This window comes from Rhinatrema bivittatum, chromosome 3, assembly GCF_901001135.1.
Source record: "Rhinatrema bivittatum chromosome 3, aRhiBiv1.1, whole genome shotgun sequence".
Classification (NCBI taxonomy): domain Eukaryota; kingdom Metazoa; phylum Chordata; class Amphibia; order Gymnophiona; family Rhinatrematidae; genus Rhinatrema; species Rhinatrema bivittatum.
In genome coordinates this window covers 485,983,808-486,006,131 of record NC_042617.1, presented here as the reverse complement: position 1 = coordinate 486,006,131, position 22,324 = coordinate 485,983,808, and the positions used below count along the sequence as shown (strand labels likewise).

General features: G+C 45.3%; 1 protein-coding gene across 1 annotated transcript in view; it reads right to left on the bottom strand.

The window, feature by feature from the left end:
• The window catches only part of LOC115088627 (adhesion G protein-coupled receptor F5-like), a 192,747-nt gene that overhangs the window by 128,739 nt on the left and 41,684 nt on the right, over window positions 1-22,324 (bottom strand). Inside the window, exon 8 of the mRNA XM_029596887.1 lies at window positions 5,897-6,115. Coding sequence (XP_029452747.1) covers window positions 5,897-6,115 — 219 coding nt within the window. The remainder of the gene's footprint in view (window positions 1-5,896; window positions 6,116-22,324) is intronic.

The following is a 22,324-nucleotide window of genomic DNA, read 5'->3' as shown; positions in this document are numbered from 1 at the left end:
GTTCACAGTCTGAGGCTTGAAGGGGGTTTGATTCAGGAGCAACATCAGGAACTGTTTCTTCATGAGAAGTGTGATATATTCATGGAATGGCCCCCAGGAGGAGGTGGTGCAAACAGAAATAGGAAAATAATTCATGAAAGCCTCAGAAAAGCATAGAAAATCCCATGTTGCTTGTTAGGTGATTTATAAATTCAATAAAATGTAAATGTAAATGAGGGGTGAGCCAGAGATCATCTTGGGGCTATGGCATTGCACCAGAAATGAAATTGAGCAGACTGGATGAAGACCATTAGGTCCATCTTATCTGCTGTCAAAATCTATGTTTCTGTGATTGTTCCACCTGCTAGGCAGATATATGACTGCATTCAATATCCCTGGCATAAGATTTTCATGCAAATTACAACAAAATTTTAAAAAATTGTATTCTTCAGCATTTGTAGCTAGAATTCAATAAGAAAGTCTCTCTCACCTGACTGATTGCTAGGATTGCCTACAGAAAGAAGGTGATAGCTTCCCTTTAGAAATAACTGGAGCATATAGGGGTGGATTTTAAAAGGGTTATGCACATAAATCCTCAGGATTTACATGCGTAACCGCTCCTGCGCGCGCCGAGCCTATTTTGCATAGGCCCGGCGACGCGTGCAAAGCCCCGGAATGCGCGTATGTCCTGGGGCTTTGTGAAAGGGGTGGGGTAGGGGCGGAACCGAGGCCTCCGGTACGACGGCTGTGCCAGGGGATCACGCGCCGGCAGCCGGCAGTGTGTGCAAGTTGGCAGGTGTAATTTACAAAATAAAGGTAGGGGGGGATTTAGGTAGGGCTGGGGGGCGGGTTAGATAGGGGAGGGGAAGGTGGAGGGGGGCCGAAGGAAAGTTCCCTCCGAGGCTGCTCCGATTTTGGAGCGGCCTCGAGGGGAACAGGGAAAGCCATCGGGGCTCCCCTAGGGCTCGGCGCGTGCAAGGTGCACTACTGTGCACCCAATTTCGCGCGCCGACCATCCGGCCCCTGCCCCACCCCGCCCCTTTCACAAAGCCCTGGGACATATGCGCATCCCAGGGCTTTGGGTGCTTCGCCGGGCCTATGCAAAATAGGCTTGGCACACACACAAGCGGTTACCCGTGTAACCCTTTTAAAATCCGCCCCTATGCTTTCAGATCTTAATCTCAATTCAATAAAATCCTTAAACTGAGTAAATAATTAAAATGGATCTCAGATAAAACCTAAAAAATAAAACCTGTTTTTAAAGGTAACCCAAAAAAATAAGGAAAAGAAGGCAGATAAACTTCCCCTAAAGCAAAAGAGTCCAAAGCTGGAATCATTAAAATGGGAGAAAGGCATCTTTCATCTAGTCCATATCCCAAGTCTCTTACCCAGAAACCCCAAAATCCTTTTTCCAAAACCAAAACATGAGTCAGGAGCAAGCATGATTGCATGCTGCCTCTGAGAAGGGCAACTCAAAATCCACACCTACAAAATGGTTTTTTATAAGCCAGGTTTCCACTATTAAATTCTCCCACATGGGATTGATAACTCAACTAAATCTAACTCTTTTCTCTACTCACTTAATTAATTGGTTTACTCCTTCAGCAGAGACTGTACACACTACTGTACCTTGAAGCTATTCACAAATGGGTTTTCTTATGCTGGATCCCAATGCTACGTTAATTGCAAATTAGGATTTGACTGTAAACTGTTCTAATGCCTCTGTTCATTTAAATTTATTGTAATCCATCCTGAAACTAACCTTGGGAAAAGGTTGTAATATCAAGTGTTCACAAATAAATGAATAAATAAAATAATAAATAATAAATATTCTTTTCCCAGTTGTCTGTCTTCAGACCCATCAGAAGATAGAAAACTCAACTGGCATCAGGTCATCCTAGCTCTCACAATTTTCTTAAAAAATGGCATGGGCCATCCATTGCTCCTACCATGTGACAGAGGCCGACCAATGGCACTGGTAGCTGCTGTCACATGGTAAGGCAAAGAGCCATTGGCGCCATTTTGATTAGTGGCAGCCGACGGCCCGAGAGGGGAGATCGCTCCTGGGACCCCCGCTGGACCACCAGGGACTTTTGGCAAGTCTTGGGGATGGGTCGGGATGGTGGGGGGTTGTAATTAATTAAATTTGAAGGGCTGGGGTGGGTTTGGGGTTTCTTTTTTAAAAAATGTGCCCTTTCTCCCCCCCAAAAAAAAACTGATAAGAAAACCACATGAACTTTTGTGTGTTTTCCTTTCATTTTTTCGGCCCCCTGAAATGCAACGAAATAGGAAATATCGTCTTTATTTCCTATTTAATTGCAAACGAATGCACATCCCTATTAAGAACCCTGCTGGGCTAAGGCTGTCAATATCTCATTCCGTTGTTTAGGCATTAAGAATCCTTGTGGATGAAGCTATTTCAGCCCTTGTACACTTATCACTGTCAGTCAGCCATTAATTATCCCAGAGACCTGTCTTGACCTTTGCTCTTATACTTCTTCTTTCAGTTGGGATTGGGAACTCTGTTGACCTGCAGTGAACTTTCCCAGCAGTTCTGTTACGTCTGCCAACAGAGCATTGGGTATTATGCTATTCAAGGGTTATTTTAAACTCTTCACTCCTATCTCTTCCTCAGATAGGGCATTAGTAATTCTGTTGGCTCTATGGGGCCAATTTTCAAAGGACTTAGGTTCCTAACATTTGGAGTTAGCTACTAAATTGGTCCTTAAGAAAATTTACTAGAACTGAGTGCCTAAATTTAAGCACCTAAAGTTTGGATCCTAAAAAATGGGTGGCTATAGGGGTAGAGTTAGGCTAGGCAAACAAAGTTAGGAGCTTAGCACTGAATTTTAGTAACTTAAATTTCAGCAAATGAATAGCAGTCCTAAATTTAGAGACCTAATATTTACATCCTTAAATTTTATCTGAAATAGGAACCTCACTTAAAAGGGGGGTCATTTACTAAGGCTTTTCCCCCATTCTGTGTCTATGGAAAAATGCTTAGTAAATTAGGCCCTTAGGCACTTAATGTACAGGGTCATTTATCAAAATGTGTTATGACATTATGACCCTAGTGCCTATGATAATGCCATAATGCATGTGATACTTATTGCAACATGTGGTGTGAATGCAAACTTTTGGAATTAATTCAAAAGGGAGGGATTGGGGAGGGGTTTGGGTGGGATCTATGAAAATGAGAGTCATTATTGCAGTGTGTGATAGTATAACACATACTATTGCATGTTTTTAATGCAGGAAATAACTACACCTTTTTTCCTGGTGTTAAGCTGTGTGATGTGCCTGAAATGGAATTTGTGATATTTATTGTGAATTCTGTTTTAGATGGGATGGAGAATAGGGAGAGTGGAGTGGAGTGGAATAGAGAGAGAGAGAACCTCTAGGGTAGTGAACATAGTAGTTAACTATTTATACCACTGTTGGAGGGCCAGCTAATAACTCGAGGTGAGGTTTTGGTGGTGGTCTAGGGGTGTTGCGCTGCAGATGGGAGAGAGCACCAGGGGGCACTCTCCAGTGTGGGACGAGATGTGTGCCCTTGCAGTGTGCCTGAGCCTCGACCGGACCTGCATGCTTCCTTGAGACCACCTACACAATGGTGGTCTCTGAATGGTCCTCCAACCATTCCAAGCTCTTTCGGACTGCTGCTAGGGAGCAGCGGGAAGCAGCAGGCCAGACAGAGGACAAGGCAGACGAAGACATCGGACGTGGCAAGGCAGACAAAGACATCAGGACATTGCAGGACAATGAAGACTTGGAAGTAAATGAAGATTCTAAGGCCAGTACCGAAGGGTGCCCTCCACAGCCAACCAAGGCCAGGCACGGACCACACCTTGGACTGACAAGACAGAGTTCATTCGAGGACAAAGGCAAACTCAGCTTGGAGATAGCCGAAGGCTCAGATGTTGAGGACACCGAAGGCTCAAATGTTGAGGACGCCGAAGGCTCAGACATTGAGGATGCTGAACCTCAGAAGTTGAGGACGATGAAGCTCAGAAGTTGAGGATGATGAAGCTCAAACTTGGAGGACGATAAAGCTCAGACGTTGAGGATGATGAAAGCTCAAGCGTTGAGGACAATGAAGGCTCAGATGTATGTAACGCCGAAGGCTCAGATTTTGAGGATGCCGAAGGCTCAGACGTTGAGGGTGCCGAAGCTCAGAAGTTGAGGACAACGAAGCTCAGACGTGGAGGACGACAAAGCTCAAATGTGGAGGATGAAGAAGACTCAAACATTGAGGACGCTGATCCGAGATGGGACTCAGATGAATTATGAGGATCTTCGGTCCGTGAGATGGAAGAATCCCATCAGCACCCTATACACCCCAGCGGGGGTGGTCATGGACCACTGGGCCACCACGCGCCCTACCAGCCCAGCTGAGCTGGTCGCGCACCACGAGGGACGGAAAGATGGAACCTCTGGACAGGAACATCAGGATACAGATAACATCAGGAAAACATCTGGAACAAGGACGGACAAGAGACCAAGGAACGAAGAACATCTGGACAAAGACCCGGGATCCCACAAGGAACAGAGTGCCTAGGAGGAGAACAGACATGGAGTCCTAGGGAGGACTTACTCCTTGCAAAGGCAAAGCTGGAATGACGGTGGAAGCCCTTTGAAGGCTGAAGCAGGAAACACCCAAGGTAGAGCTTGCAGGAGGACCCAGAGGGACTACTCCCTGCTGCCCCTTTAACTCCAGGGAGGAGGCGCAGCCCCGCACCTAAGGAGAACAGGCAGAGGACTGCAGGACCATGGACAGCGGCCCTGCAGGATGTCAGCGCACTGGAGCAGGAGCTGGGCCATGCAGGCCCCGACGAGAGAGGCAGCATCCTGCCGCTGAAGCTGAAGCAGGAACGGCTCCAGCTACCAGGTGAATCCGGGGATGCAGGCCCTCTTTCCCTGGAGGGCCCCTGGTAAGGTTGGTATCCTCCGGGCCATGTAGGAACATTGTTAGCAGCCTCCTGGCTGCATCAAGAAAGTATTGTGGCTCCAGCCGCAAGATACGGGTGTTGGCGGCCTCCGAGTCACTTAGAAGGAGAAGCGCGGCTCCTGCCGCATGGGAAAACTTCGGTGGTCTCTGGACTGCGGGAGGGTAAAGCAAGAGCGGCTCCAGCTGTGTGGGAACATGTTGGCAGTGGCAGCCTCCGGGCCACAAGAGGGTGATGTAAGCAGCTCCTGCCGCTATGGCAGAAGTGGCGGTACGGCCTCCGTGCCACGGGAGCAAGGCAAGAAAGAAAGGTCTGGGTTTCAGCATGGCCCTTAGGCTGCGAGGTAAGAGCCTGCTCATGGTGCTACCACGAGCAGGATCGCAACAAGGGATATGGGGCCAGTTTGACATGCAGAGTGAGACGAACAAATCGCACAGTACACCTCAGTGAAGATTTCACGCCATTTGGAGTGAGGAAAGTCCTCATGTCAAATCTTCACTGAGGTGTACTGTGCTGTTCGTATGTCTCACTTTGCATGTCAAATTGGCCCCAAACCCCTAGACCACCACCAAAACTTCACCTTGAGTTATTAGCTGGCCTTCCTATAGTGGTATAAAGAGTTGAATACTGTGAAGGCCTCCCCAGAGGCTCTCTCTCTCTCTCTCTCCCTTTTGTTATTCATGCCAAATTTATTGGTTATCTCTTTTACTGCCAGTTCAGAAAATGAAACCACAGAAGAACTTCAGGTTTGCCTTCGATCCTATGCTTCTGCCTGGGAAGAAGTTAAACTTTTTGTATAGAACGGAATATCATGGTGAATGCATTTCAAAAGACTGCACTACCCCTTCCCATTATTCTACACTACATTTACACTTTTTAATGAATAGAAATGCGGTACTCCATCTGTTTGGATTCTTTGAAAGTGACTATGAAAATCCTAGTTAAAGTTAAGATAATGTGATAAAACATACCTTGATCAAAGAGAGTGATGTGGGTTATTTTCAGAACAGACACTGAAATTCCATTCTGAATTATCGGAGGGTAAATTGTATAGCTGATACCGTTCCCAGCAAGTTGTGTAGTACCATTAAGCCAAGTAATATCAGTGGAGTTTGCTTCTGTTTTACACATCATATTTAACTCATCTCCTTCAAAAGTAGGCTCAGGAGAAACCGTGAAGTTGGTTAAATCTGAAAACACAGACAGTAGACTAGTTCACACAATAGAGCTGATGAGCATATGGCCTAAAAGTACTATAAAACCTATTAAGTAAATAAAAAAGACAGGAAATTGGGTTACTAAAAGATCTTAAAAAGATTTTTTGCAATTAATTACAAGTATTGGGGTTGATGCAAAGAAGTGCGCTCAGCACAGCGCACAGTTTAACCCATAGTTGTGTGTACATTTTTTATGCACAAACACTTACTGCCAATGAAGCAAAGAGTTTTGCACACAAAAAATGTGTGTACAACATTCAGGCTGATGCAATAGTATGTGCGTCTATAACCCCTGATGCAATAAGGGGATCAGCACATCCAAAATGCACGTCCAAACCAGCTATTAGCTATTACCCATCAATGCTTATTCCCCCACAAATTAAGCAGTAAACTCTACCTTTCATGAAAAACTTTCCTTCCATCAAATGGCAGGGGTAAATGTGCTTTTTTGTTTTCATTTCATTTGATATAATAAATCATGTATGTTTTAAAATACATATCTTGCAAGTGTATAATCATCTTTTTTTAGGAAGGTTCTAGGAGGTGGATTGCAGAACTGTTTTCCATGTTTAATTTGTAGACAGAAAGGAAATGGAACTGTGGAGGGAGTGAGATGGGCAGGTCCAGAGCCAAGGAGAAATGGGAGGAGAAGGAATATGAGGGAAGGGCCTGGATTAGGGAGCACAGTAGCTGTTCTCTTCTCTGTGTGCTCCAGGCTCACGCCCCCTCGCCTCCCTTTAAAGATGGCGCCGGCCATCCAGTGCTCCTACCATGTGACAAGGGCTGGCCAATGGCACGGATACCCTGTCACATGGTAAGGGCAAAGGGCCATTGGCGCCATTTTTATTAGTGGCAGTCGATGGCCTGAGAGCGGGAGATCGCTCCCCGTGCCCCCACTGGACCACCAGGTAATTTTTAAAACATTTTTTTGGGACAGTGGGGGAAGCTAAGGGGTCGATTTTTAAAGGGTCAGTGGTTTTTTTTTTTATCATGCCATCGGCGCCATTTTTATTAGTGGCATCAAAATGGCGCCGATGGCCCAAGAACGGGAGATCGGTCCCGGGGCTTCCACTAGATCACCAGGTACTTGTAAAAAGTTTTGGGGGGGTTCGGGAGGGTGGGGGAAGGGAAGGGTTTAGTTTTAAAGGGCCGAGGTGGGTTTAGGGGTTGTTTTGGTGTGCCGGTTTTCCCGCCCTCCCCCCTCCCCCGATTTACGATTTTTCACGATAAATCGGGGGAATTTCTATTGTATCGCGCACTCTAACGATTTTTGATGATTTAAAAAATATCGGACGATTTTTTAAATCGTCAAAAAACGATTCACATCCCTATTGGGGAATGAAAACTTAAAAGAAAAAAAGAGCACTCTTGGTCAAGGTTAAAATAAGGATCATTACATCTAGACAAAAAGGCCATTATACCATAAAAAATATCCAACATACCATACCAAGGGGCCTATGTAATAAAACTACTGCAAAACCAATTTTAGCACACCCTGGGAAAATAATGGTCATATTAAAAAGCCACTTAATGAATGATGTCAGAAAAAGCATGCTTACACTGTTCTCACAAACAGAAACCCAACAATGCATTAGCTAAACAGTGTGAGCATGTTGTTTACAGAAGGTAAGCTAAATAGCATGAGCAGAGTAAGATGGCAACTTTCAAACCAGTGCACGTGCGTACATAATCGGCCTGCACCCAGGGACATGATCACTTTATAACATACGCACGTATATGCGTACATGTTATAAAACAGTCTGGCCGCGTGCACAAATAGTGAAAGAATTCAAAGGGGCATGGAATAAACACTGTGGAACCCTAAAGAGGATGGAAATGAAGAAATGAGTGCATGGGGGTAACCTGCTGGTGTAGCGGTTAATACCCTTAACCAATTAGCCTTCATAGTGTTGATGCTACTCCCAGGGCCAGTGGAAGCACTAGGCCTGGGCCTAGGGTGCCGAGCAGTGGTATACCGAGGGGAGGTGAGGGGGAGCCAATGCAGCCGCCAGTGGACCTCATCCCACTGGTGGCTGAGCAGTGAACTACCACTGTGCTGTGCTGTGTGGAGCTCATGTCACCACGGCCTGAAGAAAAAGGTAACATCCAAACCTGCAGGTGCTCTTCCTCTTTCCTGCCCGCGCGGCCCCGGAAGAAAATGTTGCCAGAGCCACGCGGGCAGGAAGGAGGAGGAGCATCAGCCGTGTGCAGAAGAGGAGCAGCGTTTATAGTCATCCGTGAATCTCAAGTCGCAGCGGGCTGAGAAGAGGAGGGGGCCTGGTAGCAGGGCTGCCCCTGCGGATCCCACATTGCGGGCGGCCCGAGAAGATCAGGGCTGCTGCAGAGCCCATCCTGTGGCGACCCGTGAAGAGGAGACCCAGAGGCAAGAGAGAGGCTGAGGGCCTGTAAAGTGTGTGTGTATGTGTGTGTATGAGATGAGTTGAGACATTGTGTGAGTGTGTGAGAGTGAGTTGAGAGACTGTGTGTGGGAGTGAGGACATGAATGTTTGCAGAGACAGCATGTGAGAGCCTCTGTGTGTGTGAGAGAGACAGCATGTGACATTGAAAGCCTGTGCTTGAGCAAGACAGCATGTGGGAGTGAGAGAGAGCCTGTGTGTGTGAGAGTCAGACAGCATATGCCAGTGAGAGACTATGTGTATGAATGATTGTATGAGAGAGAGCATGTGACAGTGAGAGCCTTTGCTTGAGCAAGACAGCATGTGGGAGTGAGAGAGAGCCTGTGTGTATGAGAGTCAGACAGCATGTGCCAGTGAGAGACTGTGTGTTTGAATGATTGTATGAGAGAAAGCATGTGACAGTGAGAGCCTGTGCTTGAGCAAGACAGCATATGGGAGTGAGAAAGAGCCTGTGTGTGTGAGAGTCAGAGAGCATGAGCAAGAGAGAGACTGTGTGTATGAATGATTGCATGAGAGAGAGCATGTGAGAGTGAGAGCAACTTTCAAACCAGTGCACGTGCGCCCATAATCGGCCTGCACCCAGGGACATGATCACTTTATAACATACGCACGTAAATGCGTACATGTTATAAAACAGTCTGGCCGCATGTGTGAGAGAGAGAAAGCATGTGAGAATGAGAACCTGACTGTGTGTCTGAGGGAAGAAGATAGATGGAGAGAAAAGAAATAGAAAAAAAGACAATATAAAAAGAATTGGCAAAAAAATAAGAAAGGGAAGGTGGAACAAAAAAGCCTGTGACCAACAATCAGACAGCAAAGGTAAAAAAAAAATAAATTACTTTTTACTGATTGGCACATGTGATCTTTGGTAATGTGCAAGAGTAGCACTTTCTCTATGCGGATCTCACAATGTACGAGATCAGCATGGAGGAAGTGGAAACCCGTGGGGCCAGCACAGAGGAGGCAGCAGAATGGGCTTCAGTGCCAGTAGCAGCAATCAGCACCTCCCCAATAGCCATGCGGCAGCAGTGACAGTGGCAGCAGAGGAATGAGAGAAGCTCCGAGGTTGCTGGCAAAATAAAGAGAAGGGGTCTGCCTTTAGTATGTGTATGAATGGGAGTCTGCCTGGGGGTGTATGTGTGTGAATGCATGGGTGCCTGCCTGAGGGTGTGTCTGTGTATGAGAATGAATGGGTGTCTTCCTGGGGTTTGTATGTGTGAGAATAGGTGCCTGCCTGTGTGTGGTGTATGTGTGTGTGAGAATGAATTGGCGCCTGCCTGGGGTCTGTGTGTGTGAGAATGAATGTGTGCATGCCTGGGGGATGGTGAGGGAGTGGTGTGAAAATGAATGGGAGCCTGCCTGGGGGTCAGTGTGTGTATGTGTGTGTGTGTTTGTGTGAGAATGACTGGGAGCTTGCCTGGGTGTGTGTGTTTGTGTGAGAATGATTGGGAGCTTGCCTGGGTGTGTGTGTTTGTGTGTATGTGAGGGAGCCAGTGAGAGTGAGAAAATGAGTGTGTATGGGAAAATCCAGGGGAGTAAGATTTTGTGTGTGTGTTGGGGGGGGGGGGGGGGTGGAGGGGGAGAGAGTGTCTTACAGCCTGAGAGTGTGTCAGTGTCTATTAGAGCAAGAGGTTATGGTGGGTATAAGAGCATGAATTTGTATGTATGTGACAGTGTATGTGTGAGAGAGAATGGACATGTGAGTTTGTGTGAGAGAGAGAGGATAACCGTCTAATCCTCGACAATATCAGGGTAACTGGAAATCAAGAACTCCCACATATGGACAGCAGGGGCTTTTTAAAATCCTTATTAGTTTTAATTATTCTGTGTTATTTGATATATGTGCTGTTTTGAAATATTTTATTGGTGTTTGAGAAATTGTAAAAAATGTATATGATTTTAATTAATAGAAATTCTATTTATCAGTAGTTTTAAAATATTCTTTTATTAGTATGGTTTTACTATTATAACTGATGCTTTATGTTTCTTGATTTTATTTGTTTTATGAGGAATGGTGGTTCTGTTTTTCCATTGTTAATCCACAGAGTTTGGCTTCTTGGGGTTTCCATTTCAGTTTTTGTGTAATTTGTGCTCCTTTATTTTGTATTCTGTATTTGGTGAGGGTCTGTCTCTGCTCTGTGTGTGTGACCGTGATGAGAGATTCTACTAGCATGTAGTGTCTGTATAGGGATCTATAGCAATTGGGTTTGTTTTGTTTCCTCAGTAGGTGGTGTATTGGTATTCTAGGACCCAGTGTAATATTTACCCTTGCTTTTTCACAGGTAGAGTTATTGTTGTTTGAGACCTTGGTGTTATTACTGTTATGTTACGATGGGATTGCAGTATAGATTTTGAGTGTCTTTTTTGCGGGGTTTTGTGTTAGTTCACAATGTGCCTGGCAGTGGAAGGTGTTTGTGCTGCTGTTACTGTGAGGTGACACCAGAATTTGAAAATATCTTTTAGTATGATGAGCTGTAAGGGAAACATCCAAGCTCCATTGTTTGGGGGAATTTCAGTGGATGCACAGAGTTACAGAACTGGAGGTACAGGATTTGTATTGACATTCTGTCCCTTCCTATATATTCCAGATTTCACTCTCATAGCCATATAGAATTAGTTGAATGAGGCTATCAATAATTTTATAGTGTCAAATTGGCCAGCTTTTTAAAATTACGCAGAAGACCCTTTGGACATTTTTATTAACACTTTTTTTTAATAACCAATTTTAAAGCAGGATCCATGCTATAGAGGTGGGTGTGATGAAGAAATGTCATTTTGGCTCTCCCCCCAAAAAAAATTCTTCTGTCTGATTTTCTGTGACCTTAAGCATTAGTACAAGAAGGATTACGGGGGGGATGCTGGAGAGACACACAAATGCATTGACCCCAGGCACCGGAGACCCTTGGTACGCCACTGGGTGCGAGCCATATGGGGCTGCAAGTGGTGGCAAAGAGAAGTGGAGATTTGGTGGGCCGCGAGCAGTGCCCAACCTGCTCGCGACCCAGAAAACCACACAGTCGGCGGGCGTGATCGAGAATGAGAATGAGGTAGGATTTGGGACCGCGACCGGGGGGGTGGCAGCGCAACCCCCGGGGTGCAAGGGAGAAGCCTAGTGCGCCAAATCCCCTTGCTCCGGCCCTGGCTACTCCATCAATGGCAGGGGGAAAAGAGGAAAAGGGGAAGTAGGTTCAGACAGCAAACAACAAGGACATTGAATTTTGCAGTTAGAGAAAGCAAATAAGCATGGGGTAACTTGCTGATACAGCTGTTACTACCCTTAACCAATAAGCATGAAACTCTTGATGCAACTCCATCATTGATCTCTGCTCCAACAGCAGGAGGTAACGGGGAACTGGACACAAATAGAAACCAGCAAGGGCCCTGACCTTGATGGTCTGGGAAACTGATAAGTGCAGAAAATATCATAAGCTTACTGGGCAGACTGGATTTACCTTGGTCCTTTTCTGCCATCATTTCAATGTTTCTATGCTCTATGTGTGCCAAATTTTAAGCGGGCATGCGCATGTGCATGCAAATCCTGCTTTTACCACGTAAATCGTTGGATTTTATAAGGGCCCTGCACCAACACCATTCCCAGTTTTACCAGTTTGTCCTCAGTTCACCCAGTTAAGAGATTGGTTCTCCAATCCCTTCTGGTTTGATAGCCTTCACACCTCGCAGTTAGTCCCAACCCTTAAAACCCCACTGATCTGCCTAGTTTTCTTTTCTTTTTAACTTACACAGCATCCTTAACAGAAATAAAGCTAGGAGGTAGAGGACCTCGGCGCGCACCAGGTTGTGTAAGCTGCATGCACAATTCAGGGTCACGCCCTGAAATGCCCATTCCCTGCCCAGACCATGCCCATGCCCCACTCTGACTTGAAAACTTTGAAGATGTGCGCGCTACGGGAGATACGCGCGTACCTGGGCAGCTTGTAAAATTTGCTTGGTGTGCACGAGCCTGACTTATTTGCGCATCCCCTAATTAAAGCACGCACCAGGCTCTTAAAATTCACTTTTAAGATGATAACTTTTGAAGCGGTGCTTGTATGCACATTTGCACGCATATGTTGGCCCGCGCCCAGAGATGTGGCCATTTTATAACATACGCGCACATATTCACATATCTTATAAAGTAGCTTAGCTGCGTGCACGTGTGCCAAATTTTAAGTGGACAAGTGCATGTGCACACAAATCCCACTTTACTAGGTAGATTGGGGGATTTTAAAAAGGGCATGTGGAGACCACATGAGATAGCATGGGAGATGGATGTAGGTTTCCCCTGCTCCATGCTTCGCCCCTCCATCCAGCCCCATCTCATGTTTTAATTCGGCTTTGGACCCCATAAAAATATCTTTTTTCGCATATTCTGCACAGCGGCAACAGCTTGGGTCTTGCGATGACCACCCGAGTGATTCGTAAGGAGAAGGAGAGGGAGAAAGAAAAAACCCGCGGCCCAGATCCGCCATCTTCTCTGGAGATCGTGCCATCTGTGTCCTCCAAATCTCTTTCGGACCATGAGACAATCAAGACTGCGGTATCCGTGGTCCTTGGACCGGAATTAAAAACTATCGCCGAAAAACTCTGAGCTGACTCAAACCCTCAATGGCTACGAAGCCTGCTTTGAGGAGATAGAAGGGAGGGTCTCCGATTTGCAAGATGGCCTGGCCATGGCACAGTGGGACATAACGGCGCTTCAGGCCTCGTTGGCACAGCAAGTACAGCGTGCCGAAGATCTGGAGAATCGCTCCCGACGCTCCAACATACGGCTTATAGGATTGCCGGAGACGATTAAAGATCAGGAGCTCTCGTCCTTCTTAGAAACTTGGCTTCAGCAGCAGTTGGAGCTCCCGCATGACCATGGGCACCTCTGGGTGGAACATTCCCATAGGCTGGGCCCCAGGAAACTTAATGATACGAGACCTCGGCCGTGATCACCAAGCTTCACAATTATGCTCATAAATGGACATACTGCGGGCGCTGAGAGGGGGTCGATCCCTTATGTATGATGGGAAAAAAATCCTTCTCTTTCAGGATTTCTCAGCGGGTGTCGCGGCGCAACGGCGCGCTATGCCACCTCACTGCTCCCATCTCATTAATATGGGCCTGCAAGCAACCTTAATATATCCAGTGCGTCTCCGAGTGGTCACCTCCTCAGGAATAAAGTGGCTAGAAAGTCCAGAATCCGCTCAAACGTTTGTGAGGGAGCAACGGGGCCAGGAATCGGCTGCCCCCACATGAAGGGACCGGTGGTAATTGGCCCTTGACGGTATGCAGATTGCGGCCCTTCCAAGCCTTCCCGCTTTGTGCAGAAGATTGACGTGCGAGCTCTGCTAATTTACACTTCGGCGTAAGCTGGACCTGTTTTTTTTAAATTTAATTTATTTACTTTGTTTTTTTTATTTTTTTTCCCTTCCCCTTTATTTTTTTTGTATCAATGTACTTAAATCTCCTTGGTCGGGACTGGGGTTGGCCTTTCCCCAGCCAGTGATACCAACGTGACCCTGGCTGGCTGTTTTCTCACTCCTGTCTGTCTGATACCCACGTTTTTTTTCTTTTTTTATATATCTTCACAATCCTTTAATTTTTGTTTTTCCTTGTGGCGTTACTGCCGTTTTTTTTCTCTTTTCTTCTTCTTTCTCTCTGCATCGCTGTTTTTTTTTTTTTCCCTCTGATTAGGTATGGGGCTCATAGTTCCAGGATCGAGTAGGGGTGTTTATTTTCCTCTTTTACTCTCTCTGCATCTTCTTTTCTTTATTCTTTTTTTCCCCGACTGAGAGGTTTTTTTTTTTCTTTTTTTTTCTTTCCCTCTTCCCTTCTTCTATCTAGGGCGCTCCTTAAGTGGCAAGTACCTCGCCCTTCATTGGCTGGGCGAGCTACTCCCAGATTTTTGGGTAATGTTGGCATGGCTTTCCTTTGATCCTGGGGACGCTTATTAGCTCACTTGGGGGAGGAGGGTGCGGGGGCCCTCGGTGTTATACCGAGTGGGCTTTCTGGGTTTCTTTTTTCTGCTATCCCGCTGAACCCAAACGCTCAATCGTAGATATGGACTCCCCTTTATTATTTTTGAAAGGTCCAGGCCAAGTTGGGGGGCTATTGTATGACTCAGTATTGATGGGAATTTTCTTTGTGGGGAGCAGGTTCTTTGTCGTCGGGTTTTTTTGTATTGGATGCCGTGTTCTTTCTAACCTGCTTAGAATTCAACAGCTCACTCATTTTACTGTCTGCAAGTGCTGGGGCTTACTAAGCAGTCGGCAGCTGGGATTGATTTCCCCTTTGAAATCTATTGAAATGTTACCTGATTTCTTTGGCCTTTTTTCTATGTACTGTGTGTGGGGTCATACTTACTTGCGTTTATAGCGTGTGTGATTGTTAACAGCTGTTTATGCTGGTTTTGTTTGTGTATACCTAGGTTACATGGTATTTCAACATGATGATGCGGTGGGGGGAGGGCTGGATGGGGGTTGGTAGGGGGATGGGGGGCGCTCCTCCATCTCCTTTTCTCTGAGGGGAATGGGAGAGTGGTCTCACGTTTCAGAATGCAGTGGGGGGAGGGGATTGGGGAACCCACTGGGGGGGGGGAGGGAGGGGGGGATTGGAAATCATAGGACGTGGGAGAAATACTGGTTTCCGGATGGGGGGGTACATTGGCGTTTTGGAATATGCGATGTGTCTCTGAATAGTTTGTTGACCTGGTCTCATGTATCTTGGGAGGGTGCCCCAGCTGGGAGGGCTCCCGCTCACTTTCAGGTGGAAAATCTGCTTTCTTTATCTCTGATATTTGTCACAACCTAAGCCACAGACGCGTATAGTTTCTTGGAATGCGTGTGGCATTCATTCACCTATTAAACGCTCTAAAATCCTAACCCGATTGTGGTGCATGGAAACAGACATGGGATTCCTCCAGGAAACCCATATTTCTGACCTGGAGCATGCTAAATTGTGTAAGTTTTGGGTGGGCACGGTCCATTACGCCTCTGCTACTTCCCGCTCGGCTGGCATGGCGATCCTGCTTCATAAGAATTTACCTATACAAGTGCGTAACGAAATTAAGGACCCAACAGGCCATTTTATTATTCTGGTCATGGAACTTTATCATCAGACGGTAGTGTTTTGCAATTTATATGCTTCTAATACATATTCCTCGGCTTTTTTCCAAGTTCTCTATCAACATTTGCTTCCATATCTTGAGGATACGCTCATTGTGGGAGGCAATTTTAATACCATCAGAGACCCGTAATTTGATGCCTCTATGAACAGACAGCGGGAGGCGGGACTGGGCAAAGGCCCCTCTTTCTTGGAGAATTCTCTCCATCTGGTTGAAACGTGGCGTACTCTAAATCCGGGGGTGAAAGAATTCACACATCTCTCATGAGCTCATGCCACTTACTCCCGCATTGACTACTTCCTCACTAGTGGTCATGCATTCTCTTGGGTGTATGTGGCAGGTATTGAGAATATTGTCATTTCAGATCATGCTCCGGTGTAGCTGGACTTGGCATTTCAATCCCCTTCTCAGCACACTAAGCTCTGGCATTTTCCCTTTTATTTAAACAAGGATAGGAAGTTTCAGCAGTACTTAGATGAAGTTGGGGAGATTACGAGACATTAAATCAGGAACATAGAGCCCAACCTACACTGTTTTGGTATATGGCCAAGGCAGTTTTACAGGGGGATATCATCTCTTATACTGCTGACCGACGTGCTATGCTTAACAAACGGATCCTTCAGCTTACTAAACAGATGCAGACAGCTAAGAGGCAACTCCTTTGGGCGAACATGGGTCTAACTCGAGATGCCTATCTCTCCCTTCAATGCGCTCTGAATACACTGTTACATCAATGGGCGCAAAAGAGTCTCTTGTATTATCAACATCGACTTTATCAATATAGTAACAAGGCGGGCAAGTTAATGTCCCAATTGATAAGATCTTCGCGGGCATCCCACTTCATAGCGGGGCTCTGCAATGACACCGGACACGTTGAGACGCACACTAAATCCATTCTGCGTATATTTCGTGATTATTATAGTAAACTATATCGTACAGATGGTGGCGCCGGAGACACTGGTTCTAAGTTTTATGATCCGTTACCCCTGCCCCATCTTACTGAGGACCAACAGCGATTTTTGAATTCTCCTATAACGTTGGATGAGATTAAATTGGCTATTCACAAATCCCAACATTTGAAAGCTCCTGGGCCAGATGGGTACCCCGCTGAATTTTATAAATGTTTAATTGATAGGGTATCCCAACCTCTCCAGTTTTTATTTACTGATTTGGTTGTTACTGGGAATTTTCCCACACAGATGAGCATTGCTCATATAACCCTTATCTCCAAACCAGGGAAGGATCCTCTCTCTCCGGACTCTTACCACCCAATTTCATTACTTAATTTTGATCATAAGCTGATGGCTAAAATTCTGGCGGACCGCTTGGCCCCCCTTTTGCCGTCTCTTGTGGGCCTTCATCAAGCGGGTTTTGTGCGTAAACGGTATGTCCTTTCTAATATTAGGCACCTGCTGGTGGCAATGGAAATGTGCCGAGCTACAGATACCCCATACCTTGCCATAAGTTGTGATGCCAAAAAAGCCTTTGATCAGGTGGAATGGCCATATTTATTCTCTATTCTATACCGTATGGGCTTTGAGGGGCTTTTCTATGACGCCATTAAGTTATTATATAATTCACCACAGGCATCCTTAATTGTGAATGGGGAGCGGTTTGAGCCCTTTTCTGTTATGCGCGGAACTTGCCAGGGTTGCCCCTTTCCCCTCTGCTTTTCCTAATTCAAATGGAACCTTTATTGCTGGCAATACAAACCACTCCCCAAATTCAAGGGGTGCATTTCAATGACAAGATATTCAAATGTGCTACATTTGCAGATGACTTGTTAGTCTTTCTTACGGATCCACTGTCTTCACTGCCGGTGTTCTTAGAGTTGGTTGGCGCGTTCAGTGTTTTTTCAGGCCACCGGTTGTATAGGGGAAAATCCTCAGCACTAGCCTTTCCTGATTCGCTTCGTGAGTGATGGCGGGATGGCTTCCCTTTGCAGTGGGCTGATTGCACTTTCCATTACTTGGGGATCACCTTGTCGGCAGACCCTGCCCAGGCTTATCAGTTGGATGTTCCTCCCCTCCTTAAAACCACACGGGACTTACTACACCGGTGGCAACCATTGCCTCTATCTCTCTGTGGCCGGGTTCATCTCTACAAAATGGTTATTCTTCCTAAGTGGCTATACCTTTTTCAGAATTTACCTCTTTATCTTTGCCGCTGAGATGCAACGGAGATCGATTGTTCTTTGCGGCGCTTTCTTTCGAAGGGAAAGAAAGCCAGGCTGCCTCTATCTTGGTTACAGGGGCATTGGGGGGTGGGGGGGTGGGGTGGGGTTTGGAGTCCCAAACCTTAGCCTATATAATCTCGCTAGTAATATGTGGGTGATGCGGGATTGGATTTTGGGCACTTCCTCACATACCCCATCACTGGCCGACTGTGCGTTAGTGGCACTGCTAGAGGTTAATTAGTACTTCAAGTGGAAGCTTCCAGAATATCTTCTTTTTTAACTTCTTCTGTCACTATTCGCCCTATCCGACAAGCTTGGGTCCAATTAACTAAGCGCTTGCAGTCACCACAAGTGTGTGCTTACTTACTACCGATTACCGGCAATGCTGATTTTGCTCCAGGTTCCCAATCTGCCATATTTCGGTGCTGGATAGATGCAGGTATTACGCATCTTGGGCACCTGCATACTGGGGAGGGACGACCGATCCCCTATTCTGAATTTTGGATGTATTATAATTTGGGACAATCATCAATATTTCCATATTTACAAATTACCCGTTATTTGAATGCCATACCTCCTGTCTTCTGGCATCGGACCACATTTCAAAAATTGGAGCAGATTCTTCAACTGGTTAAAAACTCTCCACTTCTATATCTTTTTATTACAAATGGTTATGTCAGCTTGGACAGGTAGATATTTATACCATGCTTGCTGATTGGTGGGTAGGGGAGGGAGAATTTGTTGTCACTACTTATGTATTGCAGGTTTGCTTCAACCAGATGGCCAGGGTTTCACATAATTCCTATTACAGAGAGCTCCAATACAAATTTTTGGGGAGGGCCTTTGTCTCTCCACAGATGGCATATCGCCAGCGTATCACTACTACCGCCGCTTGTGGTCATTGCCCATAGATCATTGGAACCTTATCGCACGCTTTTTGGGCTTGCCCATTTATTAAGCTCTTCTGGATGAAAATTGCGAAATATGTGGCCACTATATTAACGCTTTCTATTCCAGTAGCCCCTCTGTGGATTTTGTTCGGTTGTATACCGCCTCTTCAGATCCGTGACCCGGGCACTCGTCTACTGCTACAAAAAGCCAGCTTGGTTGGGAAGCGAGTAATTCTTCTCAATTGGAGAGAGGTGGAGCCACCATCATTTTGGACCTGGAGGAATCTCTTCTACTCGCTTATGCACATGGAATATCTCTCATCCCGTGGCTCGGCACATCAGAAGAGTTATTTCTTGACTGTTTGGGAGCCGTATTTATTTAATTATTTAGAACTTTTCTATACCGACTTTCCAATAACAGAATTACTGATCAATTCGGTTTACATTTTGAACCATAACAGTGACAAGCAAATGTCTTACAGAGAACAGGAAGAATAACTTGAAAATAAATATATGGGGTTAAACAAAGAAATACAATATACATAGCCTAATATAGGCAGAGGCAGATAACTTCTGTGTGGGGTTGTGTATAGCTTTTAAGACTGTCAGGAGGTTGGGAATTGCATTTTGTACTTTTGGGCTGCCAAGGGTTAGAGTTGAAGAATTATTTGGGGAATTCTTTGTGTTGTTCTATGAGGTATTGAGTAGGGGTTCAAAGAATTTTTAGAATTGAACTTGTCTAGTTCTTGTATAGTTCTGTATAGGTTGTTGACAATAACTGAAGTTCTTATATAGTTCTCTTATAGTTTGATTGAAAATGATTTAAAGGGGACCTTGGCGGAGATGCTTGTGCTGTCTGATGTTATGGAAAAGCTTGGTGGAAGAGTCAAGTTTTAAGTCTTTTTTTGAAAATAATGGGGCATTGCACTGATTTGAGTTCCGGCGGGAGCGTATTCCAGAGTTTGGGACCAGCTGTGGAGAATGCTCTTTTGCTTAACGCTGATTTCATTGGTGGTATCTGGAGATTGTTTCGGTAGGCATGTCTCACTGGTCTAGTAGAGGTGTGGAGTTGGAGAGGGATTTTGAGCATGAGTGGGGCTCGGTTGTGTAATGCTTTGTGTATTGATGAGAGCACTTTGAAGAGTATTCTGAAATTGACGGGCAGCCAGTGTAGGCTTTTTAAAATGGGTGAGATGTGGTCTCTTTTGTTGGTCTTGGTTAGGATCCTTGCCGAAGCGCTTTGCAACATCTGTAATGGTTTTAAGGCGTTTGCGGGTAGGCCTACTAGAAGAGAGTTGCAGTAATCTATTTTCGTGAGTATGATTGCTTGTAGAACCAATCGGAAATCTTGAAAATGGAGTAGTGGTCTAAGTCTTTTTAAGACTTGTAATTTGAAGAATCCGTCCTTTACTATATTATTGATGAGCGCTCTGTAATTCATTTGGTGATCAAGTATAACTCCTAGATTTCTGACTTGTGGTGACAAAGATATTTGGGTGGATAAGTTGGTGCTGGGAAGTGAGTAGGTTCCATCTTGAGAAATGAGTAGGTATTCTGTTTTGTTTTGATTGAGGATAAGATTTAGGCTTGTGAGTAAGTTATTGATGGCTTGTTGGCATGTGTTCCAGAAATCCAGAGTTTTTTGGAGAGATTCGGTGATAGGGATTAGAATCTGTACATCGTCTGCGTATAAGTAGTGGATGAGTTTGAGGTTGAGCAGGAGTTGGCAGAGTGGGAGGAGGTATATATTGAATAGGGTTGGTGAGAGTGATGATCCCTGTGGGACTCCCAAGTCGCAGGTGATTGGTTGAGATTCTTCCTTGTTGACCTTGACTTTATATTGTCTGTTCTTAAGGAACAATTTGAACCAGTTGAGAGCTGTATCTCTAATTCCAATGTCTGACAGACGATCTATTAATGTGTTATGATTGACCGTATCAAATGCTGCTGATAGGTCTAGTAAGTTGAGTAGACAAGGACATCTTTTTTCAAGATTCAGTAATATGGAATCCGTTAAGGAGATTAGGAGGGTTTCTGTGCTTCTAGATTGGCGGAAACCAAACTGGGCTGGAGAGAGAATGTTGTTATCATTTAAGTATTCTGTGAGTTGTTTATTTGCTACTCGTTCTAGGATTTTAGCGATGAACGGTAGATTAGCTATTGGGCGAAAGTTGGATGGGATATCTGGTGAAAGGTTGGGTTTTTTCAGGAGTGGCTTTATGATTGCCATTTTGAGAGAGTCTGGGACTAGCCCTTGGGATAGGGAGCAGTTGATGATTTGTGCAATGGGTTTGGATATGGTTTTAGCGCATGAGATGAGGAGATTGATGGGAATGGTATCCTGAGGATGTGAGGAGGGTTTGATTTTTTTTAGGATATTTTCTATCTCTAAAGAGGCAGTCATTTCGAATTCTCTCAGGCATGTCTTTTGTGATGGAAAGGTAATATGTGGTGTGACTGGCGTAAAATCGTTGTTGTTCTTGGACTGCGTTAGTAGGTTTGGGATCTTATTCTTGAAGTAAATTGCAAGTTCTTCTGCTTTGCTTGCCGCTTTATCATCTGGTATGTCTGTCGATGGAGGTTTCGTGAGGGATGAGATTAGTGAGAAGAGCGCTCTGGGGTCAAAGATGAAGTGGTGTATTTTTTGTGAGTAAAAATCTCTTTTTGCTTGGAGGATGGATGTTCTGTATAGGTGCATCGTGGACTTGAATGTCGAGAGGTTAGAAGCTGTTGGATTTTTACGCCAATGTAGTTCTTTTTTTCTGAGCTCCTGTTTTATGGATTTTAGTTGTGGTGTGTACCAGGGTTTTTTGTTGTCTTTATTTGCTCGGGCAGCTTTGGTGATAGTTGGGCATGAAGCATCGGCCACTTTTTTGGTGATGTTGTCCCAGGATAATATGGCTGAGTCCGCGTTTGTGAAGTCCAGATTGTTAAGTTCAGTAGTTAGGCTGTTGTTGATTGTCTCCTGGCTGCATATTTTCCTGAATTGGATAGTGTTATTTAGCTTTTTTGGGGGAGTAGGTAGGTTTATTTTTAGTACAGTGTTGATCAGTTTATGGTCCGACCAGGGGATTGTGAGGCATGTGGGGTGAGAGGAGGAAGAAAGTTGCTGATTTATGAAAATGAGGTCCAGCGTATGGCCTGCTTTGTGGGTAGGATCTTTAATTAGTTGTTTAAAACCCATGAAGTTTAGTGTATTTAGGAATGTTTCACAGCTCGGAGAGAGAGGAGATACATCCACGTGAAGATTAAAGTCCCCCAGGAGTATCGCTGGTGTGTCGGTATTAATGTGCTTAGTTATATTTTCAATCAAAGGTGAAGGATCAGATTCTAGGTATCCTGGGGTAGCGTATATGAGACCAATTTGTAGGTGGGCAGCTTTAAATACTGCGAATTCCAGGGAGTGTGATGATATAGTAGTTTTTAGCTCCATTCCCAATGATTTTCTTGCTGCAAGGAGGAGACCGCCTCCTCGTTTTTTGAGTCTAGGAATAGAGAATATGTTGTGCGAGTGCGTAGGGAGTTGGTTGATAGTGGCGATGTCTTCTGGTTTTAACCATGTTTCAGTGACTGCAAAAAGGTCAGTGTTTG